At 44.7% G+C, this 20644-nt stretch overlaps 1 protein-coding gene across 5 annotated transcripts in view; it reads left to right on the top strand.

Moving 5' to 3' along the window:
• Nucleotides 1–20644, top strand: part of EP300 (EP300 lysine acetyltransferase) — a 136075-nt gene that overhangs the window by 91918 nt on the left and 23513 nt on the right. For all 5 annotated transcript variants that reach the window (XM_075833531.1, XM_075833530.1, XM_075833528.1 and 2 more), the window contains exons 23-25: nt 6475–6542; nt 8084–8234; nt 19922–20068. In XM_075833531.1, coding sequence (XP_075689646.1) covers nt 6475–6542; nt 8084–8234; nt 19922–20068 — 366 coding nt within the window. The remainder of the gene's footprint in view (nt 1–6474; nt 6543–8083; nt 8235–19921; nt 20069–20644) is intronic.

The following is a 20644-nucleotide window of genomic DNA, read 5'->3' as shown; positions in this document are numbered from 1 at the left end:
GACGCTGACCTTCTTAGTCAGCGCATAGTGACACTGCGTTGTTCGCTATGTGCTGTCTTATACTGACATATTAACGTTACTGAAGTGTTTAGACAGTGAAGACATTCCTTCCAGCCAGGACGGGATGTGTATTCACAATCCCGACACTTCCGTATAGTTTCTGTGGTACTTACAGCAGAGCAAGCGTAATCTCGCTGTAACCTGTCATTTACAGCGAGATTACGCTTGCTCTGCTGTAAGTACCAAACAAATGTTAACGAAGTGCAGGGATTGTGAATAGACATCCCGTCCTGGCTTGAAGGAATGACTATTCACTGTCTAATATAAGACAGCACATAGTGAACAACGCAGTGTTGCTATGCGCTGACTTAATGAATGGGGAGAAGTGCATGACGCTGATTGGTCAGCGTCATACACTCCTCTGTACAACGCCCACTTGGTCTAAAGTAAAAACACGCCCACTTGGGCATTAAGAAACGAATTAGCATAAAACTAAAATCGCTCCTAACGTGGTAAAATTGGATCGTTTTTCTAAATAAAAAGCACTACTGTCACCTAAATTATAGCGCCCACCTCCTTATGTAGGCGTTGGGGCACTTATAATGTGGTGACAGTCTCTTTAAAGGGTTCTCCCTGGTTTGGCGATGCCATATATGTGGAAGTAAACTGTTGTTTGGGCACGCTGTAGGGCTCTGTACGGAGGGAGTGCCATTTGGCTTTTGGAGCGTGGATTTTGCTTGGTAGTAGCTTTGTTTGGAGTTTTACTGGTATTTTAGTCTATAATGTAGGGGCATATGTAAGCTGGGCAGAGTACATCAGGGGCATAGTCAGGTGATATAATAATGGGGTAAAAAAAATCCATAGATGTGTTACACGCCGTGAAGCAATTCTTTATGCACAGGCCAGTATCGCACTGATAAATGGTGTCGTTTCTTATTTCCCTTTTGGTCCACACTCTGCACCTTTGCAGTTTGGGTATTTAGCTGGGGAAGTGTTGTCCTGGTATAATACGGGCACCCTCGCTTCCAGTAGATATTTTTGAGTACTCCCCTTCCTGGTTCCCTAATTTTAGTATCAAGTATCTGCGTGAGACTTACCTTGACTATTCCTGTCTGGTAGTTCGAGCCTCTCTCTTCTGTTGCCATTTGCAGGACTACCTGGCTTCAAGCTTGGTCTGCTGATACAGCTTCCAAGTGGTTAATGACTGCGCTCCTTTTTGCAAGGTCCCGTTTCTTTGGACCTGGATTGGACGAAATTATATCAGAGGCTACAGGTGGCAAGAGCACCCATTTTTACTCAAAACAGGGTCAAACAAACTGCTCTGATTAAGAGGGTGGGCACTCGTTTTCTCTCCTTTCTTGGGTACTCCAAAACCGCATCTTAACAGCCTCACCAGGATCAGAAGGCCAAACTTTTTTCAAGACTCGCCTCTCCTGGTAACCCCGGCTTCCACCTGCATAGGCTGGAGCTGACAAGGAAGGTCACTTCCGCCTGAAGGTGCGCCCCCACTCGATTTTATCTCGAGTGGGGGGCAGGCTTCTGTACTTCAAGGACTTCTGGCTCTCTCACATTTCGAATGCTTTGGTTCTGGAGGTTGTGTCCTCAGGATACAAGATTGCATTTGCCAGCCTCCCTTCAGAGCGTTTCTTTCGGTCCGCTGTTCCACAGTCTCCCTCCAGGACGGCAGCCTTTTTTTAAGCAATCAACCTTCATGGGGGTCATCATTCAAGTAAACTCGAACCAAAGGACTTCAAAAAAGGACTTCTCCGTTCGGCCCATCCTGGACCTCAAATATCTCAATAGACATGTTCGGTGTTTGTCAATTTCGGATGGAATCTTGAGACTGTCATTTCTTCCATAAACCAGGGGGAATTTGTTTCCTCGGTGGACATCAAGGACGCGTATCTACATGTTACTATTTGCCAATCTCGCCAGTGGTACCTGCGCTTTGTGAGAGAGTCCTTTTTATAACCCTTCCCTTTGGTCTGGCCACGGCCCTGAGGGTCTTTCCAAAGATTCTCTATGTTGTGTTGGCACTCGTTCGCATCAGGGGGTGTCAGTCACCCCGTACCTGGCCAACATCCTGATCAAGTCCCCCTTTAGGATACACTTTCCTAGTCTGTTTTGTTGGTATGTCAACAGATCCATATATTGCCTGTCCCCATCCCAGCAGATTGAATTTTTGGGGGTCGCATTCGAAATTCTATCTGCGGAGGTTTTCCTTTCTCCAGAGCGTCTATTGATTCAGGCCGGAATTTGTTCTTTACAGATGGCTATTCAGTCTTCATTTCGCTTCTGCATGTGGGTAATGGGCGATGATCTTCTGGTGGAACTGATCCTTGGATTCTCTATCTGAAGTTCACCGTTCCCCTCGCAGTCAGTCACTCACTTTGGTGGTGGCTCTCTTCCCCAGCTGTCACCCGGGGTCGGTTCTTCCTTCCATAGAACTGGCTAATCGTCACCACGGATGCCAGTCTCAAGGAATGGGGGACAACTTTCGCAACCTCGTGTCTAAGGGGCAGTGGTCTCCACAGGAATCCTCCCGTACCATCAACCTTCTGAAATTGAGAGGCATTTTTCTGTGCCTGCTGCACTAGACAGTCACGGTCCGGACATGGTCAAACAGACCATGCCATAGCTGTGGCTCATCTGAATCAACAGGGCAGCAATGCGGCTACAGCTGGGGCCACAAAGATTCTGGCCTGGATGGAAGCTGACGGTAGTACACATTCCCGTGGGTTGATAACTGGGTTGCGTGTTTTCGAATTTTGCGAAAAGGTGGATACCAAGGAGTGGTCTCTTGACCAGGATGTCTTCGACCAAATGTTTTACGTGGGGTCACCCGGGTGAGGACCTGATGGTCACCAGGTTCAATCGCCAGGTTCCCTGTTTCATCTACTAAGCATAAGATCTGGAGGCCTGGGCCGTGGAAGCTCTCGTGGTGCAGTGTTCCGACTTCTGTTTCCTGTAGGTCTTTCCTAATCTACCTCTCCTGCCACGGCTCCTCCTGCTGCTCAAGGCAGATAGGATTTCGGTCATTCTGATGGGCTGCGCTGTTGTTGGTTTGCGGACCTTGTTTCTCTGTTGGCCGATGTCCCGTGGCCCTTGCCTGCTCGTCCTGGCCCTTTCTGTCATGGACCTTCTACCAGATTTTAAGGTTGCTACATTTAACAGAGTGGCTGAGGTTGACTTTGAGGATTGCAAGCTTTCCCCCTTGCATTTTTCTCTATCCAGAATTCCCTCCTTTCTATAGGGTGGTCTGGATCATGTTTTGGCACTTGGCTACCTGAAGCGGCAGGTATCTGCACTTTTTATCTTGTTTGATCGCCTATTTGCATCTAAGGCTGTTGACGAGGCTTTTTTGCAGGGGGTTGCTCATGCTGTCTCTCCTTATCGTTGTCCGATTCCCTCTTAGGATCTCGAACTGGATGTCTTAGTCTGCTGCCTTTGAGCCCTTGAGAGACATCTCCCTTCGTTTTCTGTCCTGAAAATTGTTTCTCCTGGTGACTGTGCCCTCCATCCGGAGGGTCTGCGATTTGGCGGCTCTATTGCCATTTTCCATTTCTGACTCCTCATCAAGACAAGGCGGTGCTCTACAACCTGAATGTCGGCCGTGCCTTACGGGCTTTCCGTTCTATCATTTTTTTTTTTAGAGAGGTGATATTCCCTGTTCATTCTCCTGGAGGGTCCCAGGAAGGGGTTAGTGGCCTCTAATGCCACCACTGCTTCCTGGATGGGTTCATGGTAAGGGTCCCCATTTTGGGGTCATAGCACACTACCAGAGTGGTTGACCCTTCCTGGGCTATGCGCCATCGGTGTCTGCCCTTTAATTTGCAAAGCGTCCACATGGTCGTCTTTGCACACTTTTTGTCAAGTTCTACGAGGTGCACACCTTTGCTTCTGCAGACACTTCCCTAGGTCGCAAGGTCTTAGACATCTGTGAATTAGTGGACCATGTTCTGTTGTGTTGTTCTGTTCTCACCCCTGGGGACTGCGCTAAAACGTCCCACGGTATGTGTCCTCCCAATGTAACGAACGAGAAAATAGGATTTTTTCAATACTCGCTGTAAAATCCTATTCTCGGCCAGTTCATTGGTGGTCACTGCTCCCATGCATTGTATTTTCAAGGTTTTTTTGTTCATGGTTGTCAGTTTGAGGGATTCTCCTCTAGTGTATCACATACCTCTTACCTTGTCTGTGCTTCTTCTACTGCTTGCAGACAGACTGAATAGTTCAATGTTTGTGGGCAGGGTATATCCGTTAGGAAGGACTACTTTTTTTATTTCTTATTGTCAAGCCTTCTAGTGGCAACTGCATATGCCACGGTCAGTGTCCCCCAATAAATTGTGCAAGAAAACAATTTTCCGGTGAGTACTCAAAAAATTCTGTGTTTTCCATTTACAAAATGCTTTATTATGGAAATAATTAGGAAGCTACATATTGGTATTGCCTGAACTATGAAACCATTATGGTATTTAACCCGCATGGTGAACGACATAAAAAACAATGCCAGAATTGCTGTTTTCGATTCATCCTGCCTTCCCAAAAATGTGATTAAAAAAGCAATCAAAAAGTTGTAAGTACCATTTTGGGGTACAAAGTCGTCCCGCAAAAAATTAGCCTTCATACAGCTACATTGGCAAAAAAGAAAGTTATGGCTCTTAGAATATAGTGACACAAAAACAAATGCTTAAAAACTTGTTTTTTTTGTGCAAAAGCACTAAAATGCAGAAAAATATAAATTTTGTATCGCCGTAATCGTAACGACCCACAGAATAAAGTTACTGTTCATACCACACGGTAGATGGTGTAAATTTATAATACAAAAAAGTGTGGTGAATTTTCTGGGGGGTTATTTTGTATTTTTTTTTTCAATCCCCCACTCAACAAAAGTTAATTAAAGTTAATCAATAAATTAATATGCATTCCAAAATGGTGCCATTTAAAAAAAAATACAACTGCCGCAAAAAACAAGTCTTCATACAGCTGTTGATGGGGAAAAATAGCAAAGGCAAATCTCTTTGAATGCAACAATGGAAACACGAAAAAATAAATAAATAGCTTGGTCATAAAATAGGCTGGTCTCTAGGGCTGGGTTCAGACCCGGAGCAAAACAAGTCAAAACCAGAAATGACTGTTCTGTTGCACTACGTACACCTCTAGCTGCCGACTGAATCCATTTACTTTAAAGGGGTTATCCGGAGACCAGAAATTGCATTGCATATTTTTATGTGAAACAAAGTTACTTACTAATATACTTTATCTTAAAACTCTGTACTAAATGGTGCTGTTTAAACCTCGTGAATTGTTCCCGGAAATGCTGGAGCTTTGCTAAAAATGATGATGCTCTGACACAGCCCCACGTGACTGAGGGCTTGCTTCATATGCTGTTCGTAAACCTAACCACAAGGGGCTGTCACATTGTCTATTGCTTGAGTCCTGTGCAGCGCAATCCACTAGCGCTTTGCTCGGGACTCCAGCACTGCTCCCGACATCCATATTAGGTCAATTCAGGGGTTTCCTACACTGGAACTCCCTAGCAGAACATCAGCTGATGCTCTGCTTGGGGACTAACACACTTCTACCAACATCACTGTCCATATATGGACAGTGACGTCGGCAGCAGTACTGGAGTCCCCAAGCAGAGCATCAGCTGATTCTCTGCCTGGGGATTCTAGCATTTCTGCCCACGTCACTGTAGTACTGGAGTCCCTGAGCAGAGCATCAGCTAATGCTCTTCCTGGGGACTCCAGCTCTGCTCCTGACGTCCCTGTCCATATATGGTCACTGACCTCAGGGCTTTCCTATCGCTGGAGTTCCCGAGCAGGGGATCAGCTGATGCTCTGCTCGGGCACTCCAGTACTGCTGCCGATGTCATTGTCGGTCACGTGGAGCCGTGTCGGAACGTCATCATTTTTAGAAAAGCTCCAGCACTTCAGGGAACAATTCACAAGGTTTGAACGGCACCATTTAGTACAGAATTTTAAATTAAAGTATATTAGCAAGTTACTTAGTTTCACATAAATATATTATTGCAATGCAATCTTTGTTCTCCAGATAACCCCTTTAATGGGTTCCGTCGGGGTGTCTGGTTTTAACGGAAATAGCGCAGCATGCTGCACTATTGTTTCCAGTAATCTCAGCCGGATATGCGACGGAGGCCCCTAACGGAGCTTCCAACACAATGTGAACCAGGCCTTTGGGGTTAATATGATTTAGAAATCTTTTTATTTATATTAAACAAAAATTTGAACTTTTATAACAGCCGTTTTATTGTTAAATAACTTGCATTTTGACCATTAATATTTGCTTTGTTAAGCGTTGTGGAAACTGTTGGCCCCATATAAGGTATAACAATTTGTTTTACCTTTTATATTGCAGGCAGTGGGATTAAACGTTTGTCACTTGTGGTTAAACTAGTGTTTTTGTTTTTATTTTCGGTTTTCTGATTGTCAATTCTCTTCCAAACTGCAGTTTTGTGTGTGAAGGCTGCTTAAAGAAAACTGGTCGGACCAGAAAAGAGAACAAGTTTTCTGCTAAAAGTAAGTGTGTTTGGGAGAAAGCTCTGATTGTCTGACTTATCTTTTGTAGTGGTTTATAGAGGCGCTGTCACCACATAAGTGCCCTATCTCCTACATAATCTGGTTGGCGCTGTAATGTAGATAACAGCAGTGGTTTTTATTTTGAAAAACGATCGTTTTTGAGCAAGTTATGAGCAATTTTAGATTTATGCTAATTAGTTTCTAAATAGACAACTGGGCGTGTTTTTACTTTTTACCAACTGGGCGTTGTCCAGAGAAGTGTATGACGCTGACCAATCGGCATCATACACTTCTCATTGTTCCAGCCCAGCATGATCCACAGCACAGTGTGATTGTGTAGTGAAAGAAGCTGGGCTGGAACAATGAGAGGTGTATGACACTGATTGGTCAGCGTCATTCATACACTTCTCTGTACAACGCTCAGTTGGTAAAAAGTAAAAACACGCCTCATAAGTAAGCATTGGGAGTCAGTGTCCTGCTCTGTCTGCTAGGAGATGGGAACATAGAGCACCCTGCTACGTCTCCTTTCTGCTAATACTTAGTTATGAGAAGTATATGTTGCTATTTAAAGACATCTGCTATGCAAGTTATTTCAAAACGAAAACATTATTGTACATAGTCCTGCACTATAATAGGTTCTCTAAATAATTGAAGGTATACTTTAAAGGAACAGTGTCATCACAAATATTTTATTAATATGTTAAAGATGTTAGTGCCTTAATATAAACGTTTATTTTCATTTGTGTGTTTGTGTTTTACTGTTTCTTTTTTTCACACTTTTTTTTCCCTATGGGGGCTGCCATTTTTTGTTCCATTTCTGTGTGTGTCGATTAACGACACACACAGACATGGAATACGGCAGCCACAGTCCCATAGGGACTGCGAACGGCTCCCGTCCCATTGACTGCCGTGTACGGCGTCTGTGTGGGAACTGCGCATGCGCCGCTCCCACACAGTCCTATTCGAAATTGGCGCCGTCCGGCGCCATTTTCCTGTGGACCGGAAGTCGCGGCCGGACAGTAATATTACTACTTCCGGTCGCGGCTTCCGGACAAGTGCACATGGAACAGCGGCAGCAAAGGGAGCGGACGGGCCGCGGCGGCAGGAGCAGGTAAGCGATTTCAATGTATGTTAGTGTTTGTGTGTGTTTACTACTGCATGTAAACCTACTACACTGTGGGTTACCTCAAAAAATGGCGACGCACAGTGTAGCAGGTTAAACCTTTCAAACCCCTCGTTTATCCCGGCACTAGCCAGGATAAAGGAGGGGGGGATGCTGAGCGCTCACTAGAGCGATAGCTTTTAACCCAATGTTGCAATGCTGCAATTTTGGGAACTAGCTCCAAACAGCTCCATCTAGTGACCAAAAATGGGTAGTATTATAAATTTGAAAAAATTTATAATATTTCCTGACTCGCGAAAAAAATAAAAAAAATTTGAACAATGTTTTATCACCCACACACTAAATGTTTAAATTTTAAAAAAAAAACATGTTTTTGGGGCGACACCATGCCTTTAACATTTGTTTTCTTTTCCCATAGGGCTGCCAACTACAAGGTTAGGCACTTTTTTGGAGAACCGGGTTAATGAGTTTCTGCGCAGACAAGCAAATACTGAGGCTGGAGAAGTGACTGTGCGTGTTGTTCATGCATCTGATAAAACAGTTGAAGTGAAGCCTGGGATGAAGGCAAAGTAAGTACCAAATTGCAGAATATTACTAGAACCAAAGCTTTCAAGACATGTATGAAATATGTATGTTGAGAATTTAAATGGGGCAATCTAATATAGCTAAAACCCTTTCACTGATCTACTGAAAGGGAGTTCTCGTTACATTGAGGGACACAGACCATGGGTATATGCTATCATTACTAATTCAAAATTGTAGCCGCTCATACAGGATATACCCCACCTACAAACATTGAGCTAATTCAGTCTTGGCTTAGTGTCCAGTCTTTACCTTTCATAATGTTTAGTTTTTTTTCTTCCCTTTTTTGTTTTTCTCAGACAATGCACGTACCGTGGAAACCATGGTAGTGTGTATTGCCCAGCTGGTCCCCCATATAGGAGCCTCCGCTTGTACATACAGTAATTGCATGGTGCCTGCTGGACTCCACTTGGCATGCTCATTTTCGGGGTCCCATGCAATTATTACTTTAATGGGCACCATTATTTGCCGGCTGTAGCCGGCAGCGCCATCTTGTGATATCTGTAATGTACTTCTGCCCGCCCGGCTGTTGCTAGGCAACGGCTTCGGCACACAGATGCCTTCCGTGTGCCTTCAGGTTTTATGTACGGCCCCATTGACTTGCATGGGCCTCACGTTCTCGGAATCTCGGACCAAAGTAGGACATGCTCTACTTTTGTCGGAACGGAGCAATGGGACCGTAAAAAAAACATAAGTGTGCATGGCCCCATTGAAATTAATGGGTCAGGGTGCTAGCACCCTGAAGAAAAAGACTGAAGTGTGCACTAGGCCTTAGGAGGTTTGTGACACCTTACATACAGGTCACCTGAAGCGGTACCTACTCCTTCACCTGATTCGGTTTCCTTCATTCAGCATCAAGTCTCAGGAAGTTTTTCCTTTGAATTTCGAACTTGAGGACGTAGTTTCAAAAGTATGGAAACACCCGGGCAAGAAGTTCACTCACTCTAGCCGGTTGGATGTTATGGACCTCTTTCAGGAATGGGTCTCTTCCAAGTTGGATTAGTCACAGTCTGTGTACCCTCCGGTCTTCCGCCTGGCCAAAGACTACTACTTTACGTATGATGGATACAACTTCGTTCAGAGATCCTCTGGACCACTGCGTGTAGTCCTTTGCTGTCAGCCTTTCCGGCTACTGGCTATTTCTTACATCCTATTTTTGCCTTAACCTGGGTCAGCAAAGCTACTACTGAATGGCCATGTCAAATTTGTCATGGTCTCCTCTCCAGGGCTCTTCAGGAGGAATTAGTTGATCTTTCCCATCACCTGTCTAACTCATCAAAGTACTTTTGCGAGGCATCTCGTCACGCTGGTCTGGTGGCTCGTGCTTCAGCTACTACCATTACTATATGCAGAATGCCCTGGATGAAATGTTGGTCTGCAGATACAGCTTCCAAGTGGTGCCTGACTGCACTTCCTTTTTCAGGTTCCTGTCTCTTCCAGTCTGTATTTAATAATGTGTGAAGTCATAGGTGGCAAGAGCAATCCCCTTCCCCAGGACAGAGACAAGCGGACCGTCCCTGCCAAGAAGACAGTTCCTCGTTTTTGTTTCCATCATGGGTTCTCCAGCACTCAGTCTTTTACAGGAATTGAAAGCCAAAACCTCCATCAAAGCTCATCCCTCCTGGTGGTCACTGACTCAGATCGCCAATGCTGGAGCTGGTAAGCCCAGCTCTGCATGAAGGTGCGGCCCCGCTCTATTCGGTGTGGTTGGGGGCCAGATTTCTGTGCTGCAAGGACGTCTGACTTTCCCACATTTTGGATGCCTGGGTTTAAAGAAGTGGTATCCTCTGGATACAAAATCTAATTTACCAGTCTTCCTCCAGAGCAATTCTTCTAGTCCATTGTTCCTCCGTATGCCACCATTTTCTGTTGAGCAATCGGCTCTGCTCCTTTGAAGAGTAATTATTCAAGTACCCCCAGCTCGAAGAGTTTTGGCGTTCTAGTCCAACATTTTTGTCATGCTGAAGTACGGCTTGGTTTGCCCCATTCTAGACCTTAAGCATCTCAATGAGTTCGTCATGGTCTGCCACTTCTGTATGGAATCCTTCCGCCCGGTCATCGCTTCCATGGAACAAGAAGTTTCTTTCCTCGGTGGACATAAAGGACGTGTATTAACGCATTCTTATTTGCCAGTCCCACTAGTGTTTCCTGCGCTTTTCAGTGCCTACTAACCATTAGAAGTCTGGCCCCGAGAGTTTTCACCATAATCCGGTCTATGGTGATGGTGCTCCTTCGGATCAGGGGGGGTGTTGGGTGATTTTCACTCTAGACACCTTGTGCGATTCGTTTGGATTGTCAGCCGCTTCAAATATGTCTGTCCTCCTCCATACTATTGTCTTCCTGTGCGTGGCCTTCGACACTTAGTCAGCGAAAGTATTCCTTTCCCAGGAAAGATTATCTGTTCTTCAGGAAGTGGTTCAGTCTTTACGGAGGGCTTCACGAACTCCCTCCGACCTTTGCATAAGAGACCTCTGGACCAATGTAGCTTCAATCAAAGCCATTCCGTTCACGTACGCTACCGTTCAAAATTTTGGGGTCACCCAGACAATTTTGTGTTTTCCATGAAAACTCACACTCATATTTATCAAATGAGTTGCAAAATGACTAGAAAATATAGTCAAGACATTGACAAGGTTCGAAATAATGATTTTTATTTGAAATAATAATTTTCTCCTTCAAACTTTGCTTTCGTCAAAGAATGCTCCATTTGCAGCAATTACAGCATTGCAGACCTTTGGCATTCTAGCTGTTAATTTGCTGAGGTAATCGGGAGAAATTTCACCCCATGCCTCCAGAAGCCCCTCCCACAAGTTTTATTGGCTTGATGGGCACTTCTTGCGTACCATACGGTCAAGCTGCACCCACAACAGCTCTATGGGGTTGAGATTTGGTGACTGCGCTGGCCACTCCATTACAGATAGAATACCACCTGCCTGCTTCTTCCCTAATTAGTTCTTGCATAATTTGTTGGTGTGCTTTGGGTCATTGTCCTGTTGTAGGATGACATTGGCTCCAATCAAGCGCTGTCCACAGGGTATGGCATGGCGTTGCAAAATGGCATGATAGCCTTCCTTATTCAAAATCCCTTTTACCTTGTACAAATCTCCCACTTTACCTCCACCATGCTTGACAGATGGCGTCAGGCACTCTTCCAGCATCTTTTCAGTTGTTCTGCATCTCACAAATGTTCTTCTGTGTGATCCAAACACCTCAAACTTTGATTCGTCTGTCTATAACACTTTTTTTTCCAATCTTCCTCTGTCCAATGTCTGTGTGCTTTTGCCGATATTAATCTTTTCCTTTTTAATAGCCCGTCTCAGATATGGCTTTTTCTTTGCCCCTCTGCCCTGAAGGCCAGCATCCCGGAGTCACCTCTTCACTGTAGACGTTGACACTGGCGTTTTGTGGGTACTATTTAATGAAGCTGCCAGTTGAGGACCTGTGAGGCGTCTATTTCTCATACTTGAGACTCTAATGTACTTGTCTTGTTGCTCAGTTGTGTAGTGGGGCCTCCCATTTCTCTTTCTACTCTGGTTAGAGCCTGTTTGTGCTGTCCTCTGAAGGGAGTAGTACACACCGTTGTAGGAAATCTTCAGTTTCTTGGCAATTTCTCGCATGGAATAACCTTCATTTCTAAGAACAAGAATAGACTGTCGAGTTTCACATGAAAGCTCTCTTTTTCTAGCCATTTTGAGAGTTTAATCGAACCCACAAATGTAATGCTCCAGATTCTCAACTAGCTCAAAGGGAGGTCAGTTTTATAGCTCCTCTAAACAGCAAAACTGTTTACAGCGGTGCGTACATAATTGCACAAGGGTTTTCAAGTGTTTTCTAATCATCCATTAGCCTTCTAACACAGTTAGCAAACACAATGTACCATTAGAACACTGGAGTGATGGTTGCTGGAAATGGGCCTCTACACCTATGTAGATATTGCATTAAAAACCAGACGTTTGCAGCTAGAATAGTCCTTTAGCACGTTAACAATGTATAGAGTGTATTTCTGATTAATTTAATGTTATCTTCATTGAAAAAAACTGTGCTTTTCTTTCAAAAACAAGTGAATTTCTAAGTGACCCTAAACTTTTGAACGGCAGTGTAGTTCCACCCCCCCCCCCCCCTTCAGCGGTTGATCTTCTGGTGGAAACGTTCTCCGGATTCCTTGGATCAACAGGTCCTCCCTCTTCTGTCTGTCCGTCTGACCTTCAGGTGGTAGATCTCCTCCCCAAACATACCCCGTGGCCGCTCCTTCCTTCCGCTGAACTGACTAGATCCTCTCCACGGATGCAAGTCTCAAGGGGTGGGGAGTTATATTTTAGATCCTCCCGACTCAGGGGCTATTGTCCCCACAGGAATAATTCCTCCTCATCAACTTGATGGTGTTGAAAGCCATCTTCCTTTTTCTGCTACACTGGATGTAGTTTGTCTGGCCAACCGGTGCGAGTTAAAACGGACAAATCTGCCTCGGCTCCTCCGGCTCACGGCCGAAGGAATTCCAGCCATCCTGGTAGTGTGAGATTAACAGTGTCTTTTTTTGGTACACGGACGTAGTGTCACTACTGGCCGCCGTCCTGTGGCCCTTGCTTCTACATCCTGACCTCTCTTAGGGACCTCTGCCACCAGAATTTAAGGGTGCTACGTTAAACAGCATGGCTGAGGGCATGTGGTTTGTCGGAGAGGTTAATTGTCACCATGCTCAAGACTTGGAAGCATTTCTCAGCTCGCATTTATCATTGTACCTGGAAGACCTACTTTAGTTGGGGTGAGGATCTCAATCTCCCTTCCTTGCGTTTCTCTTTCCAGAGTTCTTTTGTTCTTTCCATGGCGGCCTCGATCAGGCTTTAGCCTTTAGCTCCTTTTAAGGGCCAGGTTTCGGCGCTTTCTGTTCTATTCAGTGGCCTATTGTCTTCCAAGTAAGATGTCAGGACTTCCCTACAGGGGGGTTGCTCACACGACTACCTTTTTATTGTCCTCCGGTTCCTTCATGTGATCTCAATTTGGTTTTGGAGGTTGTGCAATACAATCCATTTGAACCTTTGCAAGACGTCTCCCTTCTCTTGTGGAAGGTGGTTTTCCTGGTACCGATGGCTTCCATCCGGAAGGTCTCTGAGCTGGCAGCTTTGTCAATGCGCTCTCCATTACTGACTCTTTATCTGGATAGAGTGGTGCACTGTACGGTGCCCTCCTTTTTGCCCAAGATCGTCTCGGCCTTTCACATGACTGAGAACATTTGTTCTGCCATCTTTTTGCACAGCCAGCCAAGGGAGCGTTCTCTCCCCAACCTAGCTGACTTATATTTCACTTACAGCTTTATTATGGAGACTGGATTTATTGTTTAACCTCCTGTAGGGGGCCCCGGAGTGGGTTGGTGGCCTCTAAGGACACGATCACTCTATGGATTTGGATGGCTATTGGCAAGGCTTGCCCTTTACGGCTAACTGTCCACTCTACCAGAGCGGTTGGGGCTTTACTGTCTTTCATGTGTGCAAGGCGGCTGCATGTCCTTCGTTGCACACTTTTTTTTTGTCAAGTTCTATCAGGTGCACGCCTTTGCTTTTGCATACTCTTCCCTTGGATGCAAGATGTTGCAGGCATCTGTGGAGCTACTAGGTGTGTGGTGTGACCATGTCCTTTCTTCGGTTTATGCCTCTGGCGACTGCTTTAGGACGTCCCAAGTTCTGTGTCCCCCAATGTAATGTACGAGAAAACAGGATTTTTTGAGTACTCCCTGTAAAATCCTTTTCTGGTCCAGTTCACTAGGGGATGCAGCCACCCAATGTTTTCATGTTTGTCAGTTGGAGGGATTCTCCTGTCGTTTTGATGACCGGTTAGGTCAAAGATGTATTATCGCTTGGCGCCCCACCACTGGGGCTACTCTAGAATACTGCGATGATACAGTGAGGAGGATTTTGTATTAAGCGGTGGTCGCGTATGTACTTAAGGAAATGTGATGTCATTTTTTTTTTCTTCCTGTCATTGGGGAACAGAGACAGTGGCCATAGGCTGCTGCCACCAGGAAGCGACACGAAGTGTTAGCTCTTTCTACATAGGCTATGCCACACTAAGCTAATCAGTTTAGCTTAGTGTATGTAGGAAGCAGTCACATCCTTCTTTTTTAGGTCCCCTCTGCTTTTTTATTTTGTCACTATTTATTTTTTCTTTTCTCTCCTCCAGATAGGAAACGGGGACATGACCTCCCTGTTTTTCCCCAAGTGGCTAACCGTGCTAAATTTTTTACACTGTTACTCCCTCCATAGAGAAGACAGTTTATCAGAGCAGTTTCTTGCCTGCTAGCCATGGGGTCAACCAGTATTCATGCCCCCTTCAGCGTACTCTCCTAGCTAGGTGTAAACACGCTAAAGAGGTGTTATATGGGAGGAGTCTAAGCAAAGAGGGTCATAGTGGGCTGAGTAAACAGAATTAAGTATGGCTCTACGATTCCCCTCCTCCCTTCCTTTTCTCGCCTAACTACACGCCTTGGCCACTGTCCTGCTTCTCAACTGCAACTCCAGATCTCCCGCTGTTGTTTTTTTTTCCCGTGACCACCTCCTTTAAGGCTGGATTCTCTCTCCCCAGGTAGTTTTGTTTGCTTTTTTCCCTTTATCCGCACCACAGGAGCCTGGTCTCAGGATTAATACAACCCCTGGCTCTGTGTGCCCTACTAGGCTATGCTTTTTGTGGGGTAGAGCTTTCTGCCCCTCTTCCTGAATGCCCACACAACACGGGCTTACTGCCCTTTTCCAGAGTTGGGATCGGTTCACCACTAATTGTGGTCCAGGCTTCATTGCAGCCTACTAGGCCACACAACTGCGGCAGTAAGGAAATATTTTTCCTGCACATCCCACTCCGCCTCCCCCCCCAACGCAATCTCTGTGTCTTAGACGGTATAGCAGACATTGCTACGCTGGAAGTCACATTACCCCCTTCCATAGACAGAGTAATTGTGTATTAACGGTGTAGCTGGCATTGCCGTGCAAGCACAACTTTGTATCTGACAGCTAGGTAGCGACTGCAAGCACCAAATCAGCCACATTAACCCCTTCCCAGATTGAGAAAACGCTACACGCTGTATCTATCAACTGCGCCACGTTTTGCTATTCCCAAAAAAAACACACCCCCCACCCCTTATCCTTTTCTTGTACTGTTCATTTAGGGACACGGCTCCCAATCAGTTCCTTTTTCCTGCTTTTTGGGCATCTGCAGGTTTCTACCGGTCCCTCTTGTTCTTGGTCCTGACCCATCAATAGTTTAGTTCTAGGTTTTACTTACTTTTGGCTGCTCCTGGTTGCTCCTACTGCTTTCGTACAAACTGATTCGTTAAATGTCTGCAGGAGGGGCTAACCTTTTTAATGCCTAGTGTCATCTGCTAGTGGCAGTAGCATGTACCCACGGGTTTGTGTCCCCTCAATGAACTGTACGACAAAGGGGTTTTATGGTGAATACTCCCAAAAAAACTTTTTTTTTTTTTTCGTTTATATTTGAAAGTGAAATCCATTTTTACTTTTTTTTTGTAGATTTTTTTGTAGAGTTAAAAATAAAAATAAAAATAAAAAAATATTTTTTTTTATGTTTACCAATGTCTGACAGCAGATGGATCCAGTATGGAAATATATTGCAGACAAGCAAACTGCAACAGTTACTGTAGATTTGGCCGGTCTCCCATTCTTTTGGTGACGACACGTACGAAAGGAGGGGGAGCTGGATATGTCAGTAGTACTGGGCCGCACCTTGTTGGTGCATGCACAGCATTATATTATAGCAGCTTGTAAAGGGTTACCTTGTGGCCAGAGCAGCATGAAGGGTCCCGGGGCTGCCAAATGCATTGACACCACACAATATCCTGGAGCTACTGCTGAAGAACTTTGTACCGCTGCCGCGCGCATGTTCCCAGAAGTTGCAGCTAAAAGTGATAATCGCTTAGTCCAAAACCGGCTACCGGGCTATACAGTAATGGCGTTAGGGTCCCCCTACCACTGCAATTATACTGTGAACTGCACAGGCCACAGAGTATGCGCAGCTCACAGCTATTGCGACTCCAGCTTAGGAGATGAAGGGTGCTGGCAGCCCTACTATACTATGCCCTGTGTGTGCCGTACAGCATCTGTTTGTGTAGTGACAGTATGCAGATGTTAGGGATGGTGTCCCCAGTTAAAGAAGTCCTTAGAAATGTTACAAATAAAATACAAATTGACAACAAGGCGCTTTAAAACAAATGTTATATTTACACGGGCGTGCACACAGACACGGAGACACACACTAGTCCTATGATATTCCTATGATAGTCCTATGATATTCTAATCATCAAAAAGTTTATTTCAGTAATTCAACTCAAAAATCATCAACATTAAAAGAGAAAATGCTGGAAATAGATGACACTGTGTGTAATGAATCTATAGAATATTTGAGTCACTTTTTGAGTTGAATTACTGAAATAACCGCAATACGGTCCGCGGACCCGCCCATGTATCCGTGTCGTAGAACAGTGCCGGGAAATATGGAGCATGTCCTACTTTTCGTTTTTTTTGCGGGCCGTGCTCCCGTGACCGGTAAAAAGAAGCGACATGCCCTGTCTTCGGGCATTCACGCCTCTGACCTCCCATTGACATCAATGGGAGGCAGAGAAAGCGTATTTTGTGGCGTTTTTGCCCGTGGCACTAAATGGGCGCGAGCGAAAAAAGCGGCAGACGGCGTGCAGGCAGATGAATATCTGCCTCAAAATTCCAAACAGAATTTTGAGGCAGAATTTTCTGCCTGCAAAAAACTCTGTGTGAACTCAGCGTTATAGGGAAAAAGGAGATTTCGTTTTTTTTCCTCCAGCAGGGACTAATAGGCTACCGTACTTGGCAGACCAGGAGGCCATTGTTGTCCCTCCGGTTGCCGTAGCAACCATTGGCAATCCAGTGTTCGGCTAGAAACCACCTAGATACCACGGTTGCTTTTGGCTGCCGCATCTGAGTTACAGGGACCGGAGCTAGCTTTGGTCCATGCCATTACAGCAGGGTGTCAACTGTAATATACTGCTGACACCCACTGGTTATGGCACGGGCTCTGCTTCTGGGCCCCCTCCATCACCGTCACATACGGTTACGTGGTGTTGCGCTAAGTCGGCTGCAACGAGGTAACTGTACGTGATATGTCAAGTGGTTAAAAACAAAGCAAAAATGCTGTGGAATCCCAGCCTTAACCCCTTAATGACTAGCCTATTTTGGACCTTAATGACCAAGCTATTTTTTACGTTTTTCAATCGTCGCATTCCAAGAGCTATAACCTTTTTATTTTTGCGTCTAAATAGCTGTATAAGGTCTTGTTTTTTGCGGGACAAGTTGTATTTTTTAATAGCACCATTTTTAGGTACATATTATTTATTGATTAACTTTTATTAACTTTTTTTTGGGGGGGAATAGAAAAAAATCTGAAATTTCGCCACTCTTTTTTGCGTCCTAAATCTACGCCGTTTACCGTGTGATATAAATAACACAAACTTTATTCAGCGGGTTGTTACGATTGCAACGATACCAAATTTGTATAGTTTTGGTATGTTTTACTACTTTTACACAGTAAAAACGCTTTTTTTTTCTAAATTATTTGTTTTTGTGTCTCTATATTTGAAGAGCCGTAACGGTTTTATTTTTTTGCCGATGCAGTTGTATGAGGTTTTTTTTTTTGCGGGAAGACTTGTAGTTTTTATTGGTACCATTTTGGAGTAGATGCGACTTTTTGATCACTTTTTATCACATTTTTTTTAAAGTCAGTATTCACAGAAAACAGCAATTTTTCCATAGTTTTTTATTAATTTTTTTTACGGTGTTCACCGTGCGGGTTAAATAATGTAATAGATTTATAGTCGGGGTCGTTACGGACGCGGCGATACCAAATATGTGTAACTTTTTAACTTTATTTCGTTTTTTTAATAGTAAAGCATCTTGTAAGGGGAAAAGCTGGGTTTTTCATTTTTTTTCACATTTTTTTTAAAATTAACCTTATTAAACTTTTTTTTCACTTTTTTTACTAGTCCCATTAGGGGACTATAATATGCGATTCTGCGATCGCATTTATAATACACTGCAATACTTTTGTATTGCAGTGTATTACTGCCTGTCCGTTTAACACGGACAGGCATCTGCTAGGTCATGCCTGCGGCATGATCTAGCAGGCATTCACTCCAGGCAGACCTGGGGGCCTTTATTAGACCCCCGGCTGCCATTAGAGACACAGACACTCGGCAATCGCTATTGAGCACCGCATCTGAGGGGTTAAACGTGTGAGATCAATACTAATATCGATCTCACCCGGCAGAGCAGGGACGCTCCCAGCCCTCCGCTACCTCTAGCAGCTGAGAGCAGGGAGATTTGACAGCTCCCTGCTCTGTTTACTTATTCCGATGCCGCGACGTAAAAAGTCTATGGCATCGGAATAAGGCCGGTCACTAACGGGTTAAGCTACCGACAGATGAGCTGAATAACATTGATTATCTTGTTACAATGGCTTCAGTCAAGGGGTGGGGCTATATTAGGCAGCAAGTCGCAGTCCGTTAACTTTGGACTGTTGGAAGCAGGAAAAATAGGCAATTGTAAGGGTCTGAGCAACTTTGATAGGCCATATTGTGATGGCTAGACTGGGGTCAGAGTTTCTCCAAAACGGCAGGTCTTGTGGGGCATTTCTGATGTGTAGAGGTTATTACCTACCAAATGTGGTACATGAAAGTACAACTGGTGAATCTACAAAAGCGTCATTGATGCGTGTAGGGAGCAAAACGCTAGCCCATCTGGTCCTATCCCACAGAAGAGCTACTGTAGCACAGATTGCTTACATTTTAATGCTAGCTATCATAGAAAGTTGTCCGAACACAGTGCATCGCATCCCATGCTGACCCATATTCACCACCTTTGTGCCTACAATAGGCACATGAGCATCAGAACTGGACCATGGATCAATGGAAGGATGGTCTGGTCTGATGAAGCATGTGCGTCCCTTACCTGGGTAAGAGATGGCACCAGGATGCACTATGGGAAGAAGGCAAGCTAGTGTGATGCTCTGGAAAATGTTCTGCTGGGAAACCTTGGGTCGTGGCATTCATGTGGATGTTACTTGAACATGCACCACATACTTAAACATTGTTGCGGACCAAGTGCAGCCCTTAATGTTAACGGTTTTCCCTAATGGCTGTGGTCTATTTTTGCAGGGTAAATGTGCTCCGTTACGCTGCAAAAGTTGTTCAGGAATGGATTGAGGAACATGACAAAAATGATCAAGATGTTGATTTGACCTCCAAATTCCTCAGTTCTCAATCTAATTGTGCGTCTGTGGGATGTGCTGGAAAAACCGGTCCAATCCATGGACCCCAAACCTTGCTACTTACACGACTGAAAGAATCTGCTGCTATTGTTTTGGTGCCAGAATACCACATGGGCACCTTCAGAGGTCTTGTGGAGTTCATGCCTCAAGGTGGGCTCCCAGCTGTTTTTGCTTCACGAGGAGGACCTACACAATATTAGGAATGGGGTTTTAATGTTATGGCTGATCTGTTTATATTTCAAGCTCCCAGATAACGGTATCATGTGGTACTTCACTAGTGGGCCGGGCTAGTCTTTGACGCAACTATTTTTAAAAATGTTTTTATTTTTTTGTCTTGTATTTGGAAAAAATAAGCTTACACGGAACTTGCTTGTTTCAGGTTTGTAGATACAGGAGAGATGGCGGAGTCCTTTCCATACCGAACAAAAGCCTTATTTGCCTTTGAAGAGGTCGATGGTGCAGAGTTGTGTTTTTTTGGCATGCATGTACAGGAGTATGGCTCAGATTGTCCACAACCAAACCAGAGGTAGGTATCAATAACTGTTTTATTTGTAAATGTTTCTGATGGTAATTAAAATTAATTTATTCCTGATAAAGGAGGGATTATATTTGCATACCATGAGACCTTTAAATGAAGCACTGTATTCAAAAATGTGACATGTTTTCTCGTTCTTCTCATTGGAAACCCAAATCATGCATGGTATCGGCTGATTCCACTAGGAGGCATGACACTAAGAAGAAGTGTTGGCACTTTCTACATTATATACCCATACAGGCACTTAGCTAGCCAGTCTTCGCTTAGTATCCGTAAGAAGGCGACCACCCCTGCTGGTACAGCAGGATGTCTTTTGCTTTTTCTGAGATTTTTTTTCCAGCAGGGAAAACGAGGGCGGCGCTTTCTCCCTACTTTCCCCAACTTCTGGCGAGTGCTCGGTGTTTCCAAGCACTGTTGTTCCCCTGCCACATGTAGATATTGGTTCAGAATGCACTAGACCAGAGAAGGTGCATGAATAGGGTCCCAACCCAATCGTATTTGAAGAAGTATTCGGTACACAAAATGTTGGTTTTTAAATTCTTTAGATTTATTGTGTTCAATGCCAGG

Source organism: Rhinoderma darwinii, chromosome 7, assembly GCF_050947455.1.
Source record: "Rhinoderma darwinii isolate aRhiDar2 chromosome 7, aRhiDar2.hap1, whole genome shotgun sequence".
In the NCBI taxonomy this organism is placed as follows: Eukaryota; Metazoa; Chordata; class Amphibia; order Anura; family Rhinodermatidae; genus Rhinoderma; species Rhinoderma darwinii.
This window is presented reverse-complemented; position numbering and strand designations above follow the sequence as displayed.